This window comes from Bombina bombina, chromosome 2, assembly GCF_027579735.1.
Source record: "Bombina bombina isolate aBomBom1 chromosome 2, aBomBom1.pri, whole genome shotgun sequence".
In the NCBI taxonomy this organism is placed as follows: domain Eukaryota; kingdom Metazoa; phylum Chordata; class Amphibia; order Anura; family Bombinatoridae; genus Bombina; species Bombina bombina.
In genome coordinates, this window is record NC_069500.1 from 445,622,655 (window position 1) to 445,648,502 (window position 25,848).

The 25,848-nt window shown below is 39.0% G+C and overlaps 1 protein-coding gene across 2 annotated transcripts in view; it reads right to left on the bottom strand.

Moving 5' to 3' along the window:
- The window catches only part of LOC128649041 (solute carrier family 2, facilitated glucose transporter member 11-like), a 296,154-nt gene that overhangs the window by 27,445 nt on the left and 242,861 nt on the right, over positions 1-25,848 (bottom strand). For both annotated transcript variants that reach the window (XM_053702080.1, XM_053702079.1), the window contains 3 exons: positions 21,072-21,182; positions 12,348-12,449; positions 2,298-2,373 (listed from right to left, as the gene is read on the bottom strand). In XM_053702080.1, coding sequence (XP_053558055.1) covers positions 2,298-2,373; positions 12,348-12,449; positions 21,072-21,182 — 289 coding nt within the window. The remainder of the gene's footprint in view (positions 1-2,297; positions 2,374-12,347; positions 12,450-21,071; positions 21,183-25,848) is intronic.

Below are 25,848 nucleotides of genomic sequence, written 5' to 3' on the forward strand. Positions count from 1 at the left end.
ATGATTTATTGCGGAATGTTTTAATTGCTTTAGAAGTAGATGAATTCCTTGCTACATTTAAGCAGACAGTTAAGAGGACTGATAAATTCTTTATGGCAGCTCCTAAATAGCTTTCCTCTAAGCTTAGATCTACAGTGTGTGTTTTTTTCTTTTAGCAATCTAAGGCTTAGAAAGCTTCCTCCTCTGCCCAGAGTTCTGGCTAAGTCCTTTTTGGTCCAAAAACAAAGAGTCCAAAAAGTCTACCCCTTCCTCCAAGACTGCATAAATATGCTGCCCTCATGACAGACCAGTTTCTGGTGAGGGGCAGATTGAGTCTCTTTCTGGAGGCTTGGGAGAGATCTGTTCAGGATCACTGGGTATTACAAATCATTTCCCAAAGGTAATGAATAAGCTTTTTTTCAAGGCCTTCTCTGGGAAGATTCTTTCTTTCTCGAGAGCCTAGAGATGGTTTAAGGTTTTTGTAAGATACCTAACATTAAGGTTTATGTTCAGTCATCAAGGAGGAACTAACAGTTCCTTAGCAATGAGGGAAGCACCCTGCATCATCAGCTAGGCATAATGTAATCTTTGCATGCTTTCTGTCTCTAACATTCAGAGTGTAAATAATTGTAAGGCAGATTTGCTCAGTCACCAGTCTCTTCACCCAAGAGAATGTCTCTGAAACAGGAAGTTTTTGACCAGATTGTGAGATATTGGGGTCTTCCAAGAATAAATCTCATGGCCTCTCCTATGAATAGTAAACTGCCCCAGTATTGTGTCAGGTCTCAGGACCCTTGGATGAGATGCCCTAGTCGTACCCTGGTCGTTCAACCTGATATACATCTTTCTTCCGTTTGTGTTACTTCTACCTATTTCTTTGGCTAGAAGGGTTACGACTGTTGCTCATACTAGTTATTCCTTTCTTCCTAAGGTAGTATCTACAGATAATATTTATAAAACAAATGTAGATACTAGTTCCTGTGTTTGCTGCTGTTTTGCCTCTCTTTGGTCCTTTATGTACAATGGAGTTCTCCAGCAAATTAATGGAGAACATTTGCAGCATGATTAGATGCATATGTGTGTCGATGAGACACAGTGGGGTTTTTAAATGGCTGGTGGCAACCCAATTTAAATCAGTAGAAAACCACTTTTAAAGAGACGATTCCAAAAAACATTCCATAATGCATTTAAGAGAGGACATTTCACAAACTGCAGACTTCCTTAATTTATCAATTTTTTGTCTTAGGAAATAAAGAGCAACTGAAATTAAATAATAATGTCTCTCCTATAATGAAGGCATAGACAATTGTACACAATTCTCACTATGAGCCAAATTCTCAAAATCTTGACATCATGGAGGGAAATAATCAGCTTAAATACTGTATTGTAAAGTAAATGTCTCTTCTTATAAAGGGGCCATTTTTTTTAAAGTTCTCTGGGCTTGTGAGATTCTATAAGAAATCTATCCAGTATCAATTAACATTATCCTATAAGTGAAACCATCTACTGCACAGTAAATATAAATATTATCAAACTTCCGATAACTAGTTTTCTTTTTTCTTTTTTTTTTTCTTCTTTCCCAATAATTTTTATTAGTTTCTGCAAACAATACAAAAACATTACAATATGTTTTAAGACACATATAACTCTACATGGATACATATAAAGAAGAAAAGCTCTTTGAGAGTACACCTATTGTAAACATTAACATTTACTGTACGCCCAGTTTCTATTGGTTAAGTGGGGTAGGATTTAACGTCTGCAAAGTCTATCCACTTGGGTGTAGGGCAGCATGCTGTAAAGGTCCTTTAAAGTTTGGTCCGGCTGTCTATATAGACTGTTGAGATAGCAGTAAGCAATTGGACTTGTACCTGGTGATGTACATAACTGGCATATATTCAGTTATTATGATTTGCTGAGCTTTGTCTCTTGGTGTTAATATATTTAGTTTTCGAAAATTAACAAAACTTATTTTCATAACAACATAGAACTAAAAGTAAGGATAAAAAGGAGGGGTTGTAGTGGGTTTATAGACGGGGACAGGGTGAAGGGTACAAGGCAAAGGTGGGGGGGGGATTTGAAACTGCCTGTGTAATGTGATGCTAGTGAGGATTATGAGACAGTTTTGTAATTATGATTCTGAGGTAGAAATCAGGTTGGGTCTAGTTTTCTTTGCTGTTTTTTTCCCACTGTTGTGTACCAGGAACTGTTCCTCTGGTGCCACCCACTCGGATGCACTGTGTGCATTTATCTCATTCACTGACTACCCCTGGGATTTTGTGTATAAAATAGTATTTTCTTACTGTTTGCATCCTTACCTGGTCCTAATCCAAAACTTAATATGAAGGCAAATATAGCAGACATACTTAAATATGGCACAGTTGGAGAAAATTCCTAGAACACAAAATAAAACAGTATCATTGGTCAAAGTCATTATTAAAAAAAAAACCCACTATCACATATTGTAACTTTGTAGTGAATAATAAAAAACTGCCACCCACAAATAAACTGTTGTTGAAATGAGACCTAACTCCAACCATCCTACATCCTTCTACATCAGACAGATGTTGAAACGGGTGCGGAGATGAGGGCACCCTCAGTCACAATTGGTGGGGTTGCGAGGGGATACAGACCTATTGGTCCCAAGTAATCAATCATATGTAATCTACACTAGGTTGCTCCATTGATTCTTTCCCTCTCCTCAGTCTTTTAAATTATCCCCCTAAGATATCATGTTGTTACAGATTGACCTTATTTAAAATCATATTATTAATTTGTGTTAAATGCCTTGTACATTAAATGACATTTCCCTTCTATTCATTATAATAAAACCTCATCTTGATGAACAGTTATTATTTCTCCAACATTGGTGTGGGAATATTCTCTTCCCCAACAGGAAATGGCAAAGAGCACAGCAAAAGCTGCCCATATAGCCCCTCCTCAGGCTCCGCCCCCCAGTCATTCTCTTTGCCGCTCTGAACAAGTAGCATCTCCACGGAGATGGTGAAGAGTATGTGGTGTTTAGTTGTAGTTTTTTATTCTTCTATCAAGAGTTTGTTATTTTAAAATAGTGCCGGTTTGTACTATTTACTCTAAAACAAAAAGGGATGAAGAGTTCTGTTTAAAAGAGGAGTATGATTTTAGCAGCAGTAACTAAAATCAATTGCTGTTCCCACGCAGGACTGTTGGGCCCAGAGAACTTCAGTTGGGGGAACAGTTTGCAGACTTTTCTGCTCAAGGTATGACTAGTTCATTTTCTAACAAGACTGTGTAATGCTAGAAGACTGTCATTTTCTCTCTTGGGGATCGGTAAGCCATTTTCTTAGACTCTTAACAGAATGAAGGCTTATTATGGGCTATACACTGGTTGACACTCTTGGGGGCTAAATCGATTGCTTTATTTAATTTTTTTTATGAAGTTTGAAGTGATTTTCTAAACTTTTAGTGTTTGGGAACGTTTTTAGGCGCCAGGCAGTCGTTTAGACACTTTCCCAGTCAGGAAGGGCCTTTCACTATAGTAGGCAGAGCCTCATTTTCGCGCCATAATTGCGCAGTTTCTTTTGGATGCAGTGCATGCAGCTTCATGTGAGAGGGTCTGGTGATCATTGAAAACGTTCCTGGAAGGCTTAATTTGGTATCGTTTAACCCCCAAGGACAGGTGAAGTCGCAGCAAACGCTGTGGCTGGGACTGTAGTGGGGTTAAAATTGCTAATTGATTAAACGGATCCGGTTTCCTCATTTAAGGGGTTAAAAGCTTGAAAATTGGGGTGCAATACTTTTAAAGCATTAAGACACTGTGGTGAAAATTTGGTAAAGATTGGATATTTACTTCATAGTTTTTCACAAATTCAGAAATAAAGTGTGCTCTGTTTAACATTTAAAGAGACAGTAACGGTTTTGTTTAAAAACGGTTTTATTGCATTAATAGCCTGTATAAGCCTGTCTAACATGTCTGTACCTTCAGATAGAACATGTTCTGTATGTATGGAGGCCAAGGTGGTCCCCCCTTCAAATGTATGTGATAATTGTGCCATGGCGTCCAGACAAAGTAAGGACAATACTGTCACATTTAATAAGGTTGCCCAAGATGATTCCTCAAATGAAGGTAGTGGGGATAGTTCTTCATCCTCTCCTTCTGTGTCAATACCAGTTATGCCCGCGCAGGCGACCCCTAGTACATCTAGCGCGCCAATGCTTGTTACTATGCAACAATTAACGGCAGTAATGGATAATTCCATAGCTAATATTTTATCCAAAATGCCAGCATTTCAAAGAAAGCGTGATTGCTCAGTTTTAAATACAGTGGAGCAAGAAGGCGCTGACGATAATTTATCTGTCATACCCTCACACCAGTCAGAAGTGGCAGTGAGGGAGGGTTTGTTGGAGGGAGAACTTTCAGATTCAGGAAGAATTTCTCAACAGGCAGAACCTGATGTTGTGACGTTTAAATTTAAGTTAGAGCATCTCCGCGCATTACTTAAGGAGGTACTAACTACACTGGATGATTGTGACTCTTTGGTCATTCCAGAAAAATTGTGCAATATGGACAAATTCCTAGAGGTCCCGGTGCACCCTGATGCCTTTCCGATACCTAAAAGGGTGGCGGACATAGTGAATAAGGAGTGGGAGAAACCAGGCATACCTTTTGTCCCACCTCCTATATTTAAGAAATTGTTCCCCATGGTCGACCCAAGGAAGGACACATGGCAAACAGTCCCTAAGGTTGAGGGGGCAGATTCTACGCTAGCCAAACGCACGACTATTCCCATTGAGGACAATTGTGCTTTCAAAGATCCTATGGATAAAAAATTGGAGGGTTTGCTTAAAAAGATTTTTGTTCAGCAAGGTTACCTCCTCCAACCAATTTCGTGCATTATTCCTGTCACTACGGCGGCGTGTTTCTGGTTCGATGAACTAGAAAAGTCGCTCAATAAGAAGACTCCATATGAGGAAGTCATGGACAGAATTCACGCACTTAAGTTAGCTAATTCCTTTATTTTAGATGCCGCTTTGCAATTAGCGAGATTAGCGGCGCAAAATTCAGGGTTTGCAATTGTGGCGCGCAGAGCGCTCTGGCTAAAGTCTTGGTCGGCGGATGTATCTTTCAAGACAAAATTGCTTAATATCCCTTTCAAAGGTAAGACCCTTTTTGGGCCAGAATTGAAAGAAATTATTTCAGACATCACTGGGGGGAAGGGCCATGCCCTCCCACAGGATAGGCCTTTCAAGGCTAAGAATAAGTCCAATTTTCGTTCCTTTCGTAATTTCAGGAACGGACCGGCTTCTAACTCTGCAGCCTCTAGACAAGAGGGTAACGCTTCCCAGGCTAAACCAGCTTGGAAACAAATGCAAGGCTGGAACAAGGGTAAACAGGCCAAGAAGCCTGCTGCTGCTACCAAGACAGCATGAAGGGGTAGCCCCCGATCCGGGACCGGATCTAGTAGGGGGCAGACTCTCTCTCTTTGCTCAGGCTTGGGTAAGAGATGTTCCGGATCCCTGGACACTAGAAATAGTCTCTCAGGGTTATCTTCTAGAATTCAAGGAACTTCCTCCAAGGGGAAGGTTCCACATGTCTCGCTTATCTTCAGACCAAATAAAGAGACAGGCATTCTTACATTGTGTAGAAAACCTGTTAAAGATGGGAGTAATACACCCAGTTCCAACAGTGGAACAAGGTCAGGGGTTTTACTCAAACCTGTTTGTAGTTCCCAAAAAAGAGGGAACCTTCAGACCAATTCTGGATTTAAAAATTCTAAACAAGTTTCTCAGAGTTCCATCGTTCAAAATGGAAACCATTCGAACAATTTTACCTACAATCCAGGAGGGTCAATATATGACTACCGTGGATTTAAAGGATGCGTACCTACATATTCCTATCCACAAAGATCATCATCAGTTCCTAAGGTTCGCCTTTCTGGACAAACATTACCAGTTCGTGGCTCTCCCGTTCGGTTTAGCCACTGCTCCCAGAATTTTCACAAAGGTGCTAGGGTCCCTTCTGGCGGTTCTAAGACCGAGGGGCATTGCAGTGGCACCTTATCTAGACGACATTCTAATTCAGGCGTCGTCTCTTTCCAAGGCAAAGGCTCATACAGACATTGTTCTAGCCTTTCTCAGATCTCACGGGTGGAAGGTGAACGTAGAAAAGAGTTCCCTGTCTCCGTCAACAAGAGTTCCCTTTTTGGGAACAATAATAGATTCTTTAGAAATGAAGATCTTCCTGACAGAAGTCAGAAAGTCAAAGCTTCTAAACGCTTGTCAAGTTCTTCACTCTATTCTGCAGCCTTCCATAGCTCAGTGCATGGAAGTAGTAGGATTGATGGTTTCAGCAATGGACATAGTTCCTTTTGCTCGAATTCATCTAAGACCATTACAGCTGTGCATGCTCAATCAGTGGAATGGGGACTATGCAGACTTGTCTCCTCAGATTCAAGTAGACCAGATAACCAGAGACTCACTCCGTTGGTGGTTGACTCAGGATCACCTGTCTCAGGGAATGAGTTTCCGCAGACCAGAGTGGGTCATTGTCACGACCGACGCCAGTCTATTAGGCTGGGGCGCGGTCTGGGATTCCCTGAAATCTCAGGGTCTATGGTCTCGGGAAGAGTCTCTTCTCCTGATAAACATCCTGGAACTGAGAGCGATATTCAATGCTCTCCGGGCTTGGCCTCAGCTAGCGAAGGCCGGATTCATAAGATTCCAGTCAAACAACATGACGACTGTAGCTTACATCAACCATCAGGGAGGAACAAAGAGTTCCTTGGCGATGAGAGAGGTATCCAAGATCATCAAATGGGCGGAGGATCATTCCTGCCATCTATCTGCAATTCACATCCCAGGAGTAGACAACTGGAAGGCGGATTATCTGAGTCGTCAGACTTTCCATCCGGGGGAGTGGGAACTCCACTCGGAGGTCTTTGCCCAGTTAACCCAGTTATGGGGCATTCCAGACATGGATCTGATGGCGTCTCGTCAGAACTTCAAGGTTCCTTGCTACGGGTCCAGATCCAGGGATCCCAAGGCGACTCTAGTGGATGCATTAGTGGCGCCTTGGTCGTTCAACCTAGCTTATGTGTTTCCACCGTTTCCTCTCCTTCCCAGGCTCGTAGCCAGGATCAATCAGGAGAAGGCCTCGGTGATTCTGATAGCTCCTGCGTGGCCACGCAGGACTTGGTATGCAGACCTGGTGAATATGTCATCGGCTCCACCATGGAAGCTACCTTTGAGACAGGATCTTCTAGTACAAGGTCCATTCGAACATCCAAATCTAGTTTCTCTGCAACTGACTGCTTGGAAATTGAACGCTTGATTTTATCCAAGCGTGGGTTTTAAAATTCAGTGATAGATACTCTGGTTCAAGCCAGAAAACCTGTGACTAGAAAGATTTACCATAAAATATGGAAAAAATATATCTGTTGGTGTGAATCCAAGGGATTCTCCTGGAGTAAGATTAAAATTCCTAAGTTTCTCTCCTTTCTCCAAGAGGGTTTGGATAAAGGGTTGTCAGCGAGTTCTCTAAAAGGACAGATTTCTGCTTTATCTGTTTTGTTACACAAATGACTGGCAGCTGTGCCAGATGTACAAGCTTTTGTACAGGCTTTGGTCAGAATCAAGCCTGTTTATAGACCCATGACTCCTCCTTGGAGTCTAAATTTAGTTCTTTCAGTTCTTCAAGGGGTTCCGTTTGAACCTTTACATTCCATAGATATCAAGTTACTATCTTGGAAAGTTCTGTTTTTGGTTGCTATTTCTTCTGCTAGAAGAGTTTCTGAATTATCTGCTTTGCAGTGTGATCCACCCTATCTGGTGTTCCATTGAGATAAGGTTGTTTTGCGTACTAAACCTGGTTTTCTTCCAAAAGTAGTTTCCAACAAGTATATTAACCAGGAAATAGTTGTTCCTTCTCTGTGTCCGAATCCAGTTTCAAAGAAGGAACGTTTGTTACACAATTTAGATGTGGTCCGTGCTTTAAAGTTCTATTTAGACGCAACAAAGGATTTCAGACAAACTTCATCTTTGTTTGTCGTTTACTCTGGTAAGAGGAGAGGACAAAAGGCTACTGCTACCTCTCTTTCTTTCTGGCTGAAAAGCATCATCCGATTGGCTTATGAGACTCCCGAACGGCAGCCTCCTGAACGAATCACAGCTCACTCTACTAGGGCTGTGGCTTCCACATGGGCCTTCAAGAACGCGGCTTCTGTTGATCAGATATGTAAGGCAGCAACTTGGTCTTCTCTGCACACTTTTGCCAAATTCTACAAATTTGATACTTATGCTTCTTCGGAGGCTATTTTTGGGAGAAAGGTTTTGCAAGCCGTGGTGCCTTCTGTTTAGGTAACCTGATTTGCTCCCTCCCTTCATCCGTGTCCTAAAGCTTTGGTATTGGTTCCCACAAGTTATGGATGACGCCATGGACCGGACACACCAATGTTGGAGAAAACAGAATTTATGCTTACCTGATAAATTACTTTCTCCAACGGTGTGTTCGGTCCACGGCCCGCCCTGGTTTTTTAATCAGGTTTGAAAAATTTCTTTCTCTATACACTACAGTCACCACGGCACCCTATAGTTTCTCCTTTTTTTTTTTCTCCTAACCGTCGGTCGAATGACTGGGGGGCGGAGCCTGAGGAGGGGCTATATGGGCAGCTTTTGCTATGCTCTTTGCCATTTCCTGTTGGGGAAGAGAATATTCCCACAAGTAATGGATGACGCCGTGGACCGGACACACCATTGGAGAAAGTAATTTATCAGGTAAGCATAAATTCTATTTTCTTGGCCATTCACTACTGAATCAAGGAAATCTTTAACTGGAATCTCACCAATATACACGTAATTCTTGGTTAAATTATTAAACCACTGCATCTTGCATGTTTCTTTTCTTGTTCTTATTTGCATGTTAATATTCCTGCTATGTCATATGATACAATAATCATTTGCTGTTGAGTGATGGTTTATTTTTGCTGTTATTACCGATTAAAATTCAATACAATTATTGCACACAAAAAAAACTCATAAAAAATGTCAAATGCAGAAATAGCATTAAAATTTGTAAATATTTAGGTTATGTTATGTTACCTCGAAGCCATTTCACAACACTGGTTGTGGTTAAAGGGCCACTAAACTCAAAATCTTTCTTTCATGATTCAGATAGAACATACAAATTTAAACAACATAACAATTTACTTCTATTATTTATTTTGCTTCATTTATTAGTTATCCTTATTTGAAGAAAAAGCAATGCACATGGGTGAGCCAATCACATGAGGCTTCTATGTGCAGCAACCAATCAGCAGCTACTGAGCATATCTAGATATGCTTTTCCGCAAAGAATATCAAGAGAATAACACAAATTAGATAATAGAAGTAAATTAAAAAGATGTTTAAAAATGCATTCTCTTTCTAAATCATGAAAGAAAAAGTGTGGGTGTCATGTCCCTTTAAGGTTTTTAAACATCAATTTTAGTGCTCACACACATGCTTTGGTATTTTTGTTATGTTTTGTTTGTATTTTTGTTTTAGCAGAAGAAAGCACTTCTAGAAATTAACTAGAAATAAATTCAGAATCCAAATAAAAGTTGTTTTTTGGTTGTTTTTTTTTCTCAAATAATATTTATAGCATACATATTAAACAACTATAAAAAACTAAACATCGGCACAAAAGTCATAATTTCATAATATCTGAAACATGCAGTTTATAGTTTAACGTTTTAAAGTCGATTCACCTTTCTAAAATGCCAGAATTTAGATTAATATACCTATATTATTACATTTTTTGACCTTGCAACCGATACTTGGAGGCAGGTCAGCCTCCATCGCAGCAGATTACTGCTCAGTCTACTAGGTTTGTTGCCACTTCTTGAGCTTTTAAGAATGAGGCTTCAGTTTATCAGATTTGCAAGGCAGCTACTTGATCTTCTTTGTATACTTTTACAAAATTCTACCATTTTGATGTTTTTGCTTCTTTTGAAGCAGCATTTGGTGGAAAGGTTCTTCAGGCGGCTGTCTCAGTTTCATTTTTTACTGTTTGATTTGAAGTGCATTAAAAAAGAAAATTTAATTGTTAGGGTTGTGGATTTAATTTCTTAGTGAAAAAATATGTTTTTAAAATCCCTCCCTTTATGCTATTACTCGTAGACTTCACAGCTTAGGTATTAGTTCCCAGGAGTAATGGATTGTTGACTCTCATCACCTGTATGAAAGAAAACATAATTTATTTTTACCTGATAAATCAATTTATTTAATGGTGGTGAGAGTCCACGAGACCCCACCCTTATGTTTTTTTGGGGGGTTACTTTTTTTTCTTCAGCACATCTTTTTTCCCCTGCTACTTTTATGGTTCCTTTTTCTTATCTCACTTTGCTTGGCTATACATTAAACTGAGATATGTAGGAGGGGTTTTAAAGGGCTTTTGGGGTTTGGGAATATTGCCTCCTCCTAGTGGTAGAGAAGAGTAATCCCCAGGAGTAATTGATCATGGACTCTCAACACCATTAAATAAATTGATTTATCAGGTAAGCATAAATTGTTTTCTTCACGTTTTTGGTGGTGAACTTTTGATCATCTATGCATACTCCTACCTCTATCAGTCATTTGCTAACAAATTTGAGGCAGCAACATATAAAGCTAAAAATATTTAAAAATAGCTGTATGCTATATAGATGTCCACAAAAAAAGGTATTTAATAAGCTAGACTCTCCAACCTATTACATATCCCAGCATCTCACAATCAATTTTCAGCAACACAGCCCCAGTGACAAAAAAAACCCCAAAAACAAATAAAAGAAAATACTTGCACCAAAAATCATCCTATATAGACTTTCATAAAATGTTATCTGTTTTTACATTCCAGTTCTCATATTTATGTAGATACCTGTAATCTCTAACAAAAATCAGAGAAACAAGTACCTACCAAGTGATCATTATTACTATAATGATAATTTGACAGCTATAATGACATGAAATCCCCTACTTGAATTGTGGGGTCCCCTCTTCCAAACCAGAGGTAGTTTAATGGTGGTGGAAAGAGCATCTTTAGGGTAGCCTAAACCCCCAAAATAGGGCCAGTGGCAGAGTACAGTTTTTTGTAATTGTTATGACAATCACCTTGCAGATAGTTAGGACTAGACATGTGCGATTCGGTTCGGCTCGATTCGGAAATTCTGAAAATTATTAAAATATTAAAAATTATTAAAATAGTGCAGAATCTACCGAATAAATCCGAATTACTTCAGATTTATTCGGTAGATTCGGATGGCCATGGATTACACTAGTATTGTACAGTATATTAGGTTATATCACTCTGCTATGGGTTACACCTAATGTACAGTACATAATACTAGTCTAATCCAACCTAACACTTACCGAAATACCGAATTTCCAAACAGAATCCAGCCGAATTTATTCGAATCCGAATGAATCCGAAACAAATCCGAAGCGAATTGATTCGAATTTTTCCGAATTCGAATCGCTCTGAACCGAAATTCGAAAAAATCAGAATTGATCCGAACCAAATTTTTTGCCATGCACATGTCTAGTTAGGACTTATTTGTAAGAGGAGGATTGCCCCTTTCACACCACTCTAGTCAAAATTAAACTTTCATGATTCTGATAGGGCATGCAATTTTACAATTCATTTTTTTAAATCAAATTTGCTTTGTTCTTTTAGAATTCTTAGTTGAAAGCTAAAGCTAGGTATGCTCATATGCTAATTTCTAAGCTCTTGAAGGCTGCCTCTTATCTTAATGAATGTGACAGTTTTTCAGAGCTAGAGGGCGTTAGTTCATGTGTGTCATATAGATAACATTGTGCTCACACCCATGGAGATACTTATCAGAGGGCACTGATTGACTGAAATGCAAGTTTGTCAAAAGAACTGAAATAAGGGGGCAGTCTGAAGAGGGTTAGATGCAAGGTAATCACAGAGGTAAAAAGTATATTAATTTAACAGTGTTGGTTATGCAAAACTGGGAAATGCATAATAAAGGGATTATCTATCATTTTAAACAATACAAATTCTGGAGTAGACTGTCCCCTAACAGTGATACCCTTTATATATGGTGGAATTCACAAGCTTCCTTTTGTCTTGGTGTCACACTTTTCCCACTGCTTGCTATTGGGCAGCTGATAGGGGAGCTTGGTTGTTGATGCTCTGTTATTCAAGGGGATCTGTGCTACATTGAAATTTAGTTTTAGACATAAGTGAAGGGGTATTTGGGGGAATAACAATTTATTGAAAAAGGTTATGCACCTGCGGCTGGATACTTTGAATCAGTAGCAAGTTGCCAATGAAATTTTTTTTATTCTACAAAAATGTAATTGTATTAAGGTTATCCGTTGCTATGCTTTTGTATATAAAAAACTACACATACCTGAAAAGTCAGGGTCAGGGTTAATATTGTGCACCAAAAGGCCATCAGTGCGTATCCTCCAATTATAAGAACTCGCCTTCCAACACTATCTATAAGCAAGCCCTGCGAAGAAAAAAATGTTAGAAAGATAAATGCATAGACGGGCAATATTCGTTTTAAAAGTGTAAAACATTCTAGCTGAAGCCAGAGGTTTAGTGAGATCTGTTATTATAATAATGTTACTACTGTAAGGTTTCTCAGTAAATGTAGCCGTAGCGCTTTCCACTATCCTCTCGTTTACACCTGTGAATTAATCCTGTGAGCATGGATGTAGAACTGAAATAACCCATGCAAACTTGCAGTAAAGAGCAGTTTACAGCACCGCAGGTAGCAGCAATATTTCTGTTGTTGTGTTTTGAATGCTGTAAACAATATTTTGCAGCCATTGTTATGTCCCTTTAAATATCCATGCACTACAAATAGTTTATCATCAATGTTCATCTTCATGATTGTAAAACATAATATCAATAATGACCCTCATGACAGTTATCCTACCATACTGATATTATTATGGTTAACAGTTTAAGTTGTCATTCTTTTTAGCCATTTAATAATACAAATAACAATAATACTCTTACAATTATTATCTTCATTTTGAAAAATTATATAGGAAATAAAAACTTAAACAAAACTATGGTTCTAATCTTCGTTAAACTGCAGAACTGCTTTTGAAAAATATTTATATATAACCAGCCTGTAAATTTATGAAAAAGAAAAACCATGTTCAAATCTTATCTTTGCATTACTAGAAAAACAAAAACTTCCAAACTGAGCGGATAATAAAACAATTTTTTTTCTTTATGAACAAAAATGTTGAACATTTATAATAAAACAGTCAGTGAGAAGTGGGGGATGCTTGGTTGGGTGTGTACGGAGTGTGTGATTTCATATGTAAAAATAATAATAAATCACAATTGCACCGCCAGCTTGATTGAACAAACAAAAGTTCATAAACTTGCTATGTCAGTGGGTCACCCCAATCTCCCCTGACTATAGCCAAATTCGAATGAAAATGACATGTGTATATGAATCTGAAACTCTCCAATGCAGTCAAGTAATATCACTTTTGAATATATTGCAAAGAAACTCACCACAGTCCTGTTTAGGTTAATCTTTCTTCTGTATCCAAGTGGTGTTGTTGATATTCTTGTGATGCTGGTGAGTATCTAAGCTGGGAATTGCTAAACCTCCGCAATAGGGGAATTAAAAGGTGTTTGAACTCGCTGAGTGTGCTCACAATGGCCAAACAATTCAAGTCTCAAAAACAAAAGACAGTTTGGAGCACCAAAAAACGAGTGAAAAAACAAAAATTCTTTATTTATAACAATAGGGTTACATAACCCCAGGGTAAGAGTGTATAAACAATAAAACGAAAAAACAGAGAACAAAAAGGCTGACCGGTTTCGGCGTGTGCCTTAATCCTAGCCTGCTTAAAAGTGTTAGTAAAATTCACAGCTTAAAAACCCACCTCTGTGTTTCAATTGGGTGTGAAATTCACACCTTTCTAATGGTTGACCAATGTTCAACTTCCTAATTTATCAGACACCTGTGTTGCCTACTGACATCACTAATGTTATTAGGTGTGGCGAAGTCTGTGCAGCCCTCTTAAAGTTTTAACTGTAAACTTTCCTTTGCCGACACACAGACCGCACAAAAGTGCCCATCGTCACATCTAATTTACTGCTGAAACAAATTGTAGTTGTATTTAATTAGACATATAGCTTATATAAGCAAAATTTGCATTTGTCTTTTCCCATTTTTATATCAACATATCTCCGTGTATGTAATGCTGTCTAATATCTTACGTATCTTGAACGTTACAATATCTTAGAATAGAAAAAGTTGTGGGACCTGAGTCTGCCTGGGTCTGATAATGCCCACTATCCCTTTGTGTACAAACTTTCATAGCAAAAAAGGGATTTGATTACAGCTGTTCGAGGGTGCGTGTGTATTTGTTTACATGAGTGACGTATGAATCACACCTCTAGTTCCGCCCTATAGGCTTGCATGCCCCATCGCTACCACAGCACTAATCCGCCTTCCACTTTAATAGTATATGTGGAGGTGGTGTGTTAGCGGTACCCCTGTCCTTTTGTTAGAGGTTACCAAAAGTAACTATCGACTTTTGGTAACCTCTTTCTAACAACCTAGTCGTGAGCAGACGCACACTATATAGATATCTAACTAGTTGTAGAACAATGCCCACACGATTGTAATAATGCACCCCTCCCCCCTCCCCCTTAGCGCAGCAGACGCACACTATATAGATAGAGCTATTCAGCCGCATCTATTAGGGTTACACGTACATTTATTGAGTGAGGGCTCTTCACTTTGTGAGGTTACTTTGGAGAAACCATCTAACAAAAGGACAGGGGTACCGCTAACACACCACCTCCACATATACTATTAAAGTGGAAGGCGGATTAGTGCTGTGGTAGCGATGGGGCATGCAAGCCTATAGGGCGGAACTAGAGGTGTGATTCATACGTCACTCATGTAAACAAATACACACGCACCCTCGAACAGCTGTAATCAAATCCCTTTTTTGCTATGAAAGTTTGTACACAAAGGGATAGTGGGCATTATCAGACCCAGGCAGACTCAGGTCCCACAACTTTTTCTATTCTAAGATATTGTAACGTTCAAGATACGTAAGATATTAGACAGCATTACATACACGGAGATATGTTGATATAAAAATGGGAAAAGACAAATGCAAATTTTGCTTATATAAGCTATATGTCTAATTAAATACAACTACAATTTGTTTCAGCAGTAAATTAGATGTGACGATGGGCACTTTTGTGCGGTCTGTGTGTCGGCAAAGGAAAGTTTACAGTTAAAACTTTAAGAGGGCTGCACAGACTTCGCCACACCTAATAACATTAGTGATGTCAGTAGGCAACACAGGTGTCTGATAAATTAGGAAGTTGAACATTGGTCAACCATTAGAAAGGTGTGAATTTCACACCCAATTGAAACACAGAGGTGGGTTTTTAAGCTGTGAATTTTACTAACACTTTTAAGCAGGCTAGGATTAAGGCACACGCCGAAACCGGTCAGCCTTTTTGTTCTCTGTTTTTTCGTTTTATTGTTTATACACTCTTACCCTGGGGTTATGTAACCCTATTGTTATAAATAAAGAATTTTTGTTTTTTCACTCGTTTTTTGGTGCTCCAAACTGTCTTTTGTTTTTGAGACTTGAATTGTTTGGCCATTGTGAGCACACTCAGCGAGTTCAAACACCTTTTAATTCCCCTATTGCGGAGGTTTAGCAATTCCCAGCTTAGATACTCACCAGCATCACAAGAATATCAACAACACCACTTGGATACAGAAGAAAGATTAACCTAAACAGGACTGTGGTGAGTTTCTTTGCAATATATTCAAAAGTGATATTACTTGACTGCATTGGAGAGTTTCAGATTCATATACACATGTCATTTTCATTCGAATTTGGCTATAGTCAGGGGAGATTGGGGTGACCCACTGACATAGCAAGTTTATGAACTTTTGTTTGTTCAATCAAGCTGGCGGTGCAATTGTGATTTATTATTATTTTTACATATGAAATCACACACTCCGTACACACCCAACCAAGCATCCCCCACTTCTCACTGACTGTTCTAAGCATTAGCTTGAGCCTTGGCCGAGCTCAGGGTGGGGTACGTGACCGGTGTGAACATTTTTTGCTTACCACTCCGCAATAAAGGGTATGCAGGGTGAGAGTGTTATGTCAAGGACACCAGTTTTGTTTTCCCTACGCACAGCTGAAGAAAGGGAAACAGCAGCCTGGGACTGCAATCAAATTTTCTCACTTAATAAAACAAACTATAGCTTGATTAATCTTTTTGAGGAAGTAGAATTCCTCCTAATAAAGGAAGATCAATTAAAATGGGACGTGAACACCCTGAATAAATATCTTGAGCTAGGCCTGGTACCTAGAGGCCTGAGATTGAATAAATTTCCTACTTTCATCACAGATGACAAATCTTTTATTGAGAGATGGAATGAACATTTAACACAGTGTTCTTACAAGTTAATGAAATTGATTTGTGAATTTAAGGTAAAGGCCATTGAGGATCTTGGCACCAAAATTAAGGAATTACAGGACGAACTTAACAAGAGAAGTGAGGAACCAAGCTTCTTGAAATTTGATGCCACTCTGCAAAAAGTGTTGGCAGAAGCCAAATCTGTATTATTAGAGGCTAAACGCACGAAATATTTACGTGACTTACAAGACTACAATCTAAATAGAGTCTACGTCTGGAACAGAAGGGATCGTTTTGCCCTAAGAAAGGAACAAAACAAACAAACCCCTTTTTACAACAGGGGCAGAAGGGGCAACAGATCAAGGGCCAATAGAGACAGACGAGTGAATTTTCAAGAAAGTGAGGGGGAATCCTGGGATGATGGCTCCTCCTCAGGAGAGGATTTAGCAGCACCGGAAGCCACGATAAGACCGAAGGAGGGTTCGAATCGGCTCCCCCCGATCCTGAAAAACAAAGGGCAGGGCCCAGTACCAACTACTTCACACTACAGGGAAGAACAGATACAACCTAGAATAAGCCAAGGGCCCCCAGGGGACACGGAAAGAGCCCAGATCGAGCAGGTTTTTCAGTTACCCCCAAGAACATCAGAAGGGGGGGGAAGAGACACTCTAGAACACTATCAACAACCGAGGGAACAAAGAAGATACCCCCAAAGAAGAGGACGAAAGAGGGGAAACTACAGGGACTAAATGTTATCAATTTGTCAAGTCATGTATTAAATAAATCGGAATTGGAGGTACTCAGCTTAGGTTTAACCTTTGTACCAACCATGGACTTTAACCTATTTAAGACCCTTTTGGACGTTAATAAAATGATACGTAACATGACCCTTAAGAAGCATTTCAAGTCAGAAACAAGGGAGTACCACGAATCAGATGAGAGTCCACGGTCCATAGACAATGAGATAGAGAGTGGGGTTTGTATGAATTTCCAAGAACTCTGTGACGTTAGAATCTTGGAATCTCTCCAAGGGGAGTTAGAAGAGGAAGGGGCCAGGAGCCTAAGGACTCCAAAATTAAAGAGCAAATCTTCATTTTACCCCCTACAAAGTAGGGGTCCCCTCTTGGAGAAATTCCAAAAGAGAGTAGAAAGCGATCTGGTCAAGCTGCAATATACCACACAAAGGGGACAGGAATCCAACATAACGCGCAGACAGAAGGAAGCTCTAAATAGCTTGAAAGTTAACAAGGGTTTGGTGATAAGATCTGCTGATAAGGGCGGAGCCATTGTGGTTCAGGATAGAACCAAATTTGTCCAAGAAGCGTGGAGGCAGCTGAGAACAGAATCAGATTATGAAACACTACAACAGGATCCTACTAGGTCATTCCAGCGACAACTGGTCTCCTTGGTGGATGATGGGGTAGACCTGGGCTTTATTGATCAGGAAACCAAAATGTATCTACTGGTACAGGACCCGGCTATACCGGTGTTTAATCACCTTCCGAAAGTACACAAGTCTACTGATAATGTCCAGGGGAGACCAATTGTCAGCGGAATCGGCTCACTTACTGAACATCTTTCAGAATGGCTGGATGACATTCTACAGCCAATGGTAAACACCCTTTGGAGCTTTTTAGCTGACACAAAACATGTCCTGAATTTACTCACTGACGTAACTTGGCAAAGCAATTATTATTGGTTAACTGTTGATGTCAAGTCTCTCTATTCCACTATACCCCATGAGAAGGGACTTGAGGCTATAGAATTCTTCCTCTCCAGATGGTACACGGGGAACCGGGCATTTATTGCATATGTTTTAAGAGTCACTAGGTTCCTTCTCACCCACAACTATTTCCTGTTTGAGGGGGAGTTCTTTCTCCAGAGGCGTGGGACGGCTATGGGGGCCAAGTTTGCCCCCTCGTACGCCAACCTATTTATGGGTTGGTGGGAGCTCTCCCATGTCTTTGGGGGGCGAAACCCCTTCAGACAGGAGATAGTGTGGTATAGACGGTTCATAGACGACCTGTTGTTCATCTGGAAGGGATCGAGAGAAGATCTGGAAGAGTTTATTAAGGGTCTCAACCAAAACACGGCAGGGATCAGTTTTACTTCAGATGTTCAGGAACACACAGTTAACTTTTTAGACATCACACTGAAGGGCCAGACAGGTCAGAAAATTTGGACTGAAACCTATCGAAAACCGATCTCAGGTAACTCACTCCTACATGCAACCAGCTGCCATCCAAAGAAGGTTTTTAAAGGGGTAGCAAGAGGGCAGTTTATCCGCTTAAGAAGAAATTGTACTAGTCAGCGTATATACGAAGAACAAGCGGATGAGCTCACGACTAGGTTGTTAGAAAGAGGTTACCAAAAGTCGATAGTTACTAAGGAAAGAAATTTGGTCAGTAGAATGGACAGGGCCAAGTTACTTGAACAATCTAAAAGAAGGCCAAAAAACAGCAATGGGAACAGGAAGCAGGATAGGAGAGAGTGGGAACAACTAAAAGAGGGTAACAAAATTATGTTCATAACTGATTATTCACGACAGTACCATCAGATATGCCAGATAATCAAAAGTAATTATCAACTACTCTCGGCTGATGATGCATTAAAAGATACAGTGAATGAAGGCATACGATTCGCTTACAAAAGGAATCGTACGATTGGTAACATAATAGCCCCCACTAGACTGAAGCAGGAAGAGACCAGTGGCTCAACCTGGCTGAGACTTAATGGTACATTTAGATGCAATTATCTTTCCTGCAAGGCATGTGAAAGAGTGGTAGTGGGGGATTCATTTAGGTCTCTAGTCACAGGTGAAACTTTCCAGAAGAGACTGTGCCTAAACTGCCGGTCAAATTTCGTGGTATATCTAATATCATGCACACATTGTGCCCTCCAATATGTAGGTCTAACGACCAGGGAGGCACGAGTTAGAATAAAGGAACATCTGGCTGATATAAGAGCAGGTGAATTAACAACGCCTCTGATCAATCACTTTTCCGTGATACACCAAAAAGATCCCAGGTACTTTTCGTGGACTATCATAGAGAAGGTCCCTGTACAGAATAGAGGACTGGATAGAACACGGAAACTGGGAGAAAGGGAGGCCTTCTGGATTTTTAGGTTGAGAACCAGGTCTCCAGAGGGCCTGAACTCAGAATTCGATTTAATTAATTTTTGGTAGCTGTAGTAATTCCCTCATAATTTCATACTACACAAACAATTTCTAATCAGCACTTAAAAATTTAAAAAGTCTATAAATATAAACTACATTAATTATAAATGCACACAACAAAGGATAACCCAATCAAAATATATATTTCAGTACTTGATATCTAACTAGTTGTAGAACAATGCCCACATGATTGTAATAATGCACCCCTCCCCCCTCCCCCTTAGCGCAGCAGACGCACACTATATAGATATCTAACTAGTTGTAGAACAATGCCCACACGATTGTAATAATGCACCCCTCCCCCCTCCCCCTTAGCGCAGCAGACGCACACTATATAGATAGAGCTATTCAGCCGCATCTATTAGGGTTACACGTACATTTATTGAGTGAGGGCTCTTCACTTTGTGAGGTTACTTTGGAGAAACCATCTAACAAAAGGACAGGGGTACCGCTAACACACCACCTCCACATATACTATTAAAGTGGAAGGCGGATTAGTGCTGTGGTAGCGATGGGGCATGCAAGCCTATAGGGCGGAACTAGAGGTGTGATTCATACGTCACTCATGTAAACAAATACACACGCACCCTCGAACAGCTGTAATCAAATCCCTTTTTTGCTATGAAAGTTTGTACACAAAGGGATAGTGGGCATTATCAGACCCAGGCAGACTCAGGTCCCACAACTTTTTCTATTCTAAGATATTGTAACGTTCAAGATACGTAAGATATTAGACAGCATTACATACACGGAGATATGTTGATATAAAAATGGGAAAAGACAAATGCAAATTTTGCTTATATAAGCTATATGTCTAATTAAATACAACTACAATTTGTTTCAGCAGTAAATTAGATGTGACGATGGGCACTTTTGTGCGGTCTGTGTGTCGGCAAAGGAAAGTTTACAGTTAAAACTTTAAGAGGGCTGCACAGACTTCGCCACACCTAATAACATTAGTGATGTCAGTAGGCAACACAGGTGTCTGATAAATTAGGAAGTTGAACATTGGTCAACCATTAGAAAGGTGTGAATTTCACACCCAATTGAAACACAGAGGTGGGTTTTTAAGCTGTGAATTTTACTAACACTTTTAAGCAGGCTAGGATTAAGGCACACGCCGAAACCGGTCAGCCTTTTTGTTCTCTGTTTTTTCGTTTTATTGTTTATACACTCTTACCCTGGGGTTATGTAACCCTATTGTTATAAATAAAGAATTTTTGTTTTTTCACTCGTTTTTTGGTGCTCCAAACTGTCTTTTGTTTTTGAGATTTATAATAAAACCCTCAATAAGCTATTAATAAAGGGTATGCACAGTGGATGTATGGGTAAAAGAGGAGAGGAGAAGCCTGGGTATTTCCCAGTATAAACATACGAGATGCACACTATTATTACCCACCGCTGATCCAGACACTGACGGACTACAGCTAAGTTATAATTATATCATTTTTTATTCTAATCAGTATATGTGGCTTACCCTAGCAGGTCACATGCAGAAGAGTCAAATCAACTTACACATGTCACAGCAGTCAGAAATTCACAAATGCCAGTGCCCAGTGTGACGTAGGGAATATTTGCAGTGGGAATCCCTGCTGTGGTGAAAATATATTCAGCATAGAAGTAGATCTGCAACACAAAACTTGTATATTAACAGTCATGTCAATTGCTGACTGAACAAATGGAAATTACAAATGAAGATCCATCACATGCAACACTGATATAACAGTTAGACCTGTTCTTCATACAAAGATTAGTTTGTGCATAACATTAAGAAAATACAACTGAGAAGAGGTTTAAAGCTTTTGTTACACATGGCTGTTATGTTAGTTGCCGCCAGGCCAAAGGCACAATTAGTGCTCATATTTGCTAATGACTTTTAGAAAAAAGAAATTAATATTTTAATATTTAAAGGGACATTAAACCCAAAAAAATTTCTTTCATGATTCAGATGGAGAATACCATTTTAAACAACTTTCTAATTTACTTCTATTATCTAATTTGTTTCATTCTCTTGATATTCTTTACTGAAAAGCATATCTAGATAGGCTCAGTAGCTTCTGATTGGTGGCTGCACATAGATGCCTCATGTGATTGGCTCACCCATGTGCATTGCTATTTCTTTAACAAAATATATCTAAATAATGAAGCAAATTAGATAATAGCAGTAAATTAGAATGTTGTTTAAAATGGTATTTTCTATCTGAATCATGAAATATTTTTTTGGGTTTAATGCCCTTTTAAATACTTTAAAATGTATGGCTAATGAATGGCCAGAGCTGTTTGTCCCACTATGACTCTGTGATGTTTAATACCTTAAAGGGTCATGAAACCCAAAAATGTTATTTTAGGATTAAGGAAGAACATACAATTAGTGACCAGACCATTTTTTTTTTTTTTTTTAACATTTCTGTGGTTTGTGTTTAGCTGTAATTTTACTCTTACTCATTTACTGTACCCACACATATTATATACCGATTTTCTCGCCATTAAATAAAATTTCTAAAAATACCATTATTTTCATATCATATAATTTACTATAAAAAAAATATAAAATATGATGAAAAAATGGAAAAAAATACACTTTTTCTAACTTTGATTCCCAAAATCTGTTACACATCTACAATCACCAAAAAACACCCATGCTAAATAGTTTCTAAATTTAAGGGGTCTTTTGGAGTAGCCCTGTCTCTCCGTTGTTTTATCCTTCTTACCATGCTTATAAACTGATCTCCCATATATTTACTACAATATTCAAATCCAGCAGTTAGCTTAAAATGTTAATGATTAAAATAATTTAAATTCAGCCCTCAAATTGAAAGGGCTTTTGATAGTCTGATATAGTTACTGCTGCTTTGTATCTATTCCAACTTCACTATTTGAATGGGTGTCCAATTTTTATTGCTGGTTTAAGCGTTTTTAATAATATGAGCTCAAGCTATTTGTGTGTATGTGTTTTCTCTTCCATATTTTTTAAGATATTTTGAATAAAGTTATTTAGAGTGAATGATAATCTAATTCTTACTAATGTAAACCTGAATAAGCAGAATCTTTATTTTCTAACGCATATAAAAACAACCCTGCACAATTACTTTGTTAGTTTTTATTCACTCTTATCTTCTGTTCTGCGGCAGGTAGTCTTATTATATACATAATCAGGAATTATTCTAGATACTATTTATTTATATAAGCCTACTGTTCAAATTATTCTGCTTCCCCCACCTTATATTGTAACTTAAAAAAGTTTCTAAATTTTGTCCTGAGTTTAGAAATACTCCATGTTTACATATTATTGGGGGTTTTTTTGGAAGTTATACGGCAGTAAGTACAAGTAGCAGTTTTCTATTTCCAAACCTTTTTTTTTTTTCTTCAAAACTAGCGATAGTTACATTGTAACACTGATAGCTGTCAGGAATCCCTGAATAACCCTTCACATGTATATATTTTTTTTTAGCAGACAACCCAAAGTATTGATCTAGGCCTATTTTAGTATATTTCATGCCACCATTTCACCGCCAAATGCGATCAAATAAAAAAAATAGTTAACTTTTTCGGTTTGGTTAAAATGTTGCCTTTTTTATGCCCCCCCCCCAAAAAAAACAAAACATTTCTCTGTAGTGTAGCAACCCCCCCTTCCAGATCCCTTTAGAAGCATGGATCCCACATAGAATCCCCCTCTCCTACCTCTCCCTCCATCCCACTCACTGCTGTGATCACTCATCACTGATCGGATGTAGCATGGCCGTAGCGGTCCCGTCCCCCTTCCCGCCCTCCTCCCGCCTCCTCTAGCAATAGGCCGCCCACCCACCTCCCTCAAAGCCCTCCCATGCCACCAACGATTGACGCTATCGCTGGCCGATGCAGAGAGGGCCACAGAGTGGCCCTCTCTACATTAGTGTCTTAGGAAAGGGTATTACACAATGCCTCAATATCGAGGCATTTCTGCAATACCCTGAAAGCGTCTGGAAGTGATCATGATTGCTTCCAACGTTTGAAATGCCAGAGGACATGTCAGGCACGTCCTTAACGGCTGCTTTTTGTAGGACACGCCTGACACGTCTTTGGTCGTTAAGGGGTTAAACAACTTTACAGTTTACTTTTATTATCAAATTAGTTTCATTCTCCTGGTATCATTTGTTGAAGGAGCAGCATTGCACTTCTGGTTTCTAACTAAACACATGGGTGAGCCAATGACTAGTATCGGTATATATATGCAGCCACCAATCAGCAGCTAGAACCTAGGTTCTTTGCTACTCCTGAGCTTTACTAGATAAACCTTTCAGCAAATGATATCAAGAGAAGGAAACACATTAAATAATATATGTAAAGTGGAAAGTTGTTTAAAATCAAATGTTCTCGCTTTAAAGGGATATGAAACCCAATTTTCTTCTTTCGTGATTAAGACAGAGCATGCATTTTGAAGCAACTTTCTAATTTCCTCCTATTATCAATTTTTCTTCTCTTGGTATCTTTATTTGAAAAGTAGAAATGTAAACTTAGGAGCTGGCCCATTTTTGGTTTAGCACCTGGGTAGCGCTTGCTGATTGGTGGCTAAATGTAAATAAAATATAAATAAATAATGTAGTACTGTGCAGTTAAACTGTGATGCACTCACTTCAAGAAAAACAAACAAACTGATTCTGCACACACTTTTTCCTCAAAAAGGCAGGAGCACTACCAGTCCCAGCAATGCACCCACTGCAATATATAAAGCAACAACTCTTTAAAACAAAACCAGTAAAGATATATTATAAATCCCTGGTCCCCAGAATGAAAGAAAAATGCAGTATATGCAGTTGCAAAATCTGATTCTGCACACAAAGGGTTTTTTCCCAACTTAAAAAAAATCAGTATATGCAATGAGAAATAGCTGACAGAGGCACACACAACTGCACTGTCCAAAATCTGAAGTGAAAGAAATTAAAGATGTCTGATGTTCACTCCCTATGCGAGGTTAAAAGTGGATTGGACAAGCCTGTTTGGCATTTAATTCCTTAACTTTTGTCCCTCACATAGTAATGCTCTGCCAGGTTTGCAGAGGGGAAGTTGTACACATGAATGGTTAGACCCCCTGTATATCACTGCAATTTGTCAAAGGATCTCAGCTTCTTCCCCCTTTCCTATGTTCTCTGCCCCTTTCTTTAGCGTTCAAAGCAGCGAACGACAAATGAAATGAATGCAACTAACAAATATGAAAGATTTAGTTCGTTTTTTCGGTCGCCAGTCCATTTGTCTAGTCGTTATGTGGACGAATGGAGTAATGGGCCAAACTTCGAGCGAATACGTATTTGTTCAAAGATGAATGCACATGTCTACTTTTAACTAGTTGAATAGTTTAGTTGCCAATAATGTGTAATAATAATAGCAATACTATTGATAATAATATTAAAAGTTTTTAATCATAATTCAGATAGAGCATGTGATTTTAGGAGGCTTTCAGTGTACTTCTATTATCAAATTTCCCTACTTTTCTCTTGATATCTTTTGTTGAAAAGCATACCTAGCTGCTAATTGGTAGCTATACACATATGCCTCATGGGACCTAGCTGCTAATTGGTAGCTATACACATATGCCTCATCATTCAGCTAGATCCTAGTAGTGCATTGCTTCTCTGGAGCTGATTTTAACTATGTGTTTAAAAGGACATGAAACCATACATTTTTCTTTCATGGTTCATGTAGACCGTGTTATTTTTAACAACTTTCCAATTTACTTCTGTTGATATGTTTTCTTGAAAAGCAGGGAGGCAAGCTGAGGAGCATGAACGTGTCTGCAAAATGATATGTCACCAGTTTTGCAAGAATGTTATACATAGATGGCGGCACATTTTCCTGCCATGTAGTGTTCCAGACATGAATTCACTTCCTACCTGGGTATCTCTTCAACAAAGAATACCATGAGCATTAAGAAAATTTGATAATAAAAATGAATCATATTTTATTTTTTAAATTGTGTTCTGTGTCTGATTACAAAAGAAACATTTTGGGTTTCATGTCACTTTAATCTTTTTGCAACACTTCTGTCACTTAGTACAAGAATACTTAAAGGGACATTAAACCCAAAAATGTTCTTTCTCTTGTAAAGTGTATCCAGTCCACGGATCATCCATTACTTGTGGGATATTCTCCTTCCCAACAGGAAGCTGCAAGAGGATCACCCACAGCAGAGCTGTCTATATAGCTCCTCCCCTAACTGCCACTCCCAGTCATTCTCTTGCAGCTCTCGACAAGATAGGAAGTAACTAGAGAGATGTGGTGAATTTATGTAGTTTATCTTCAATCAAGAGTTTGTTAT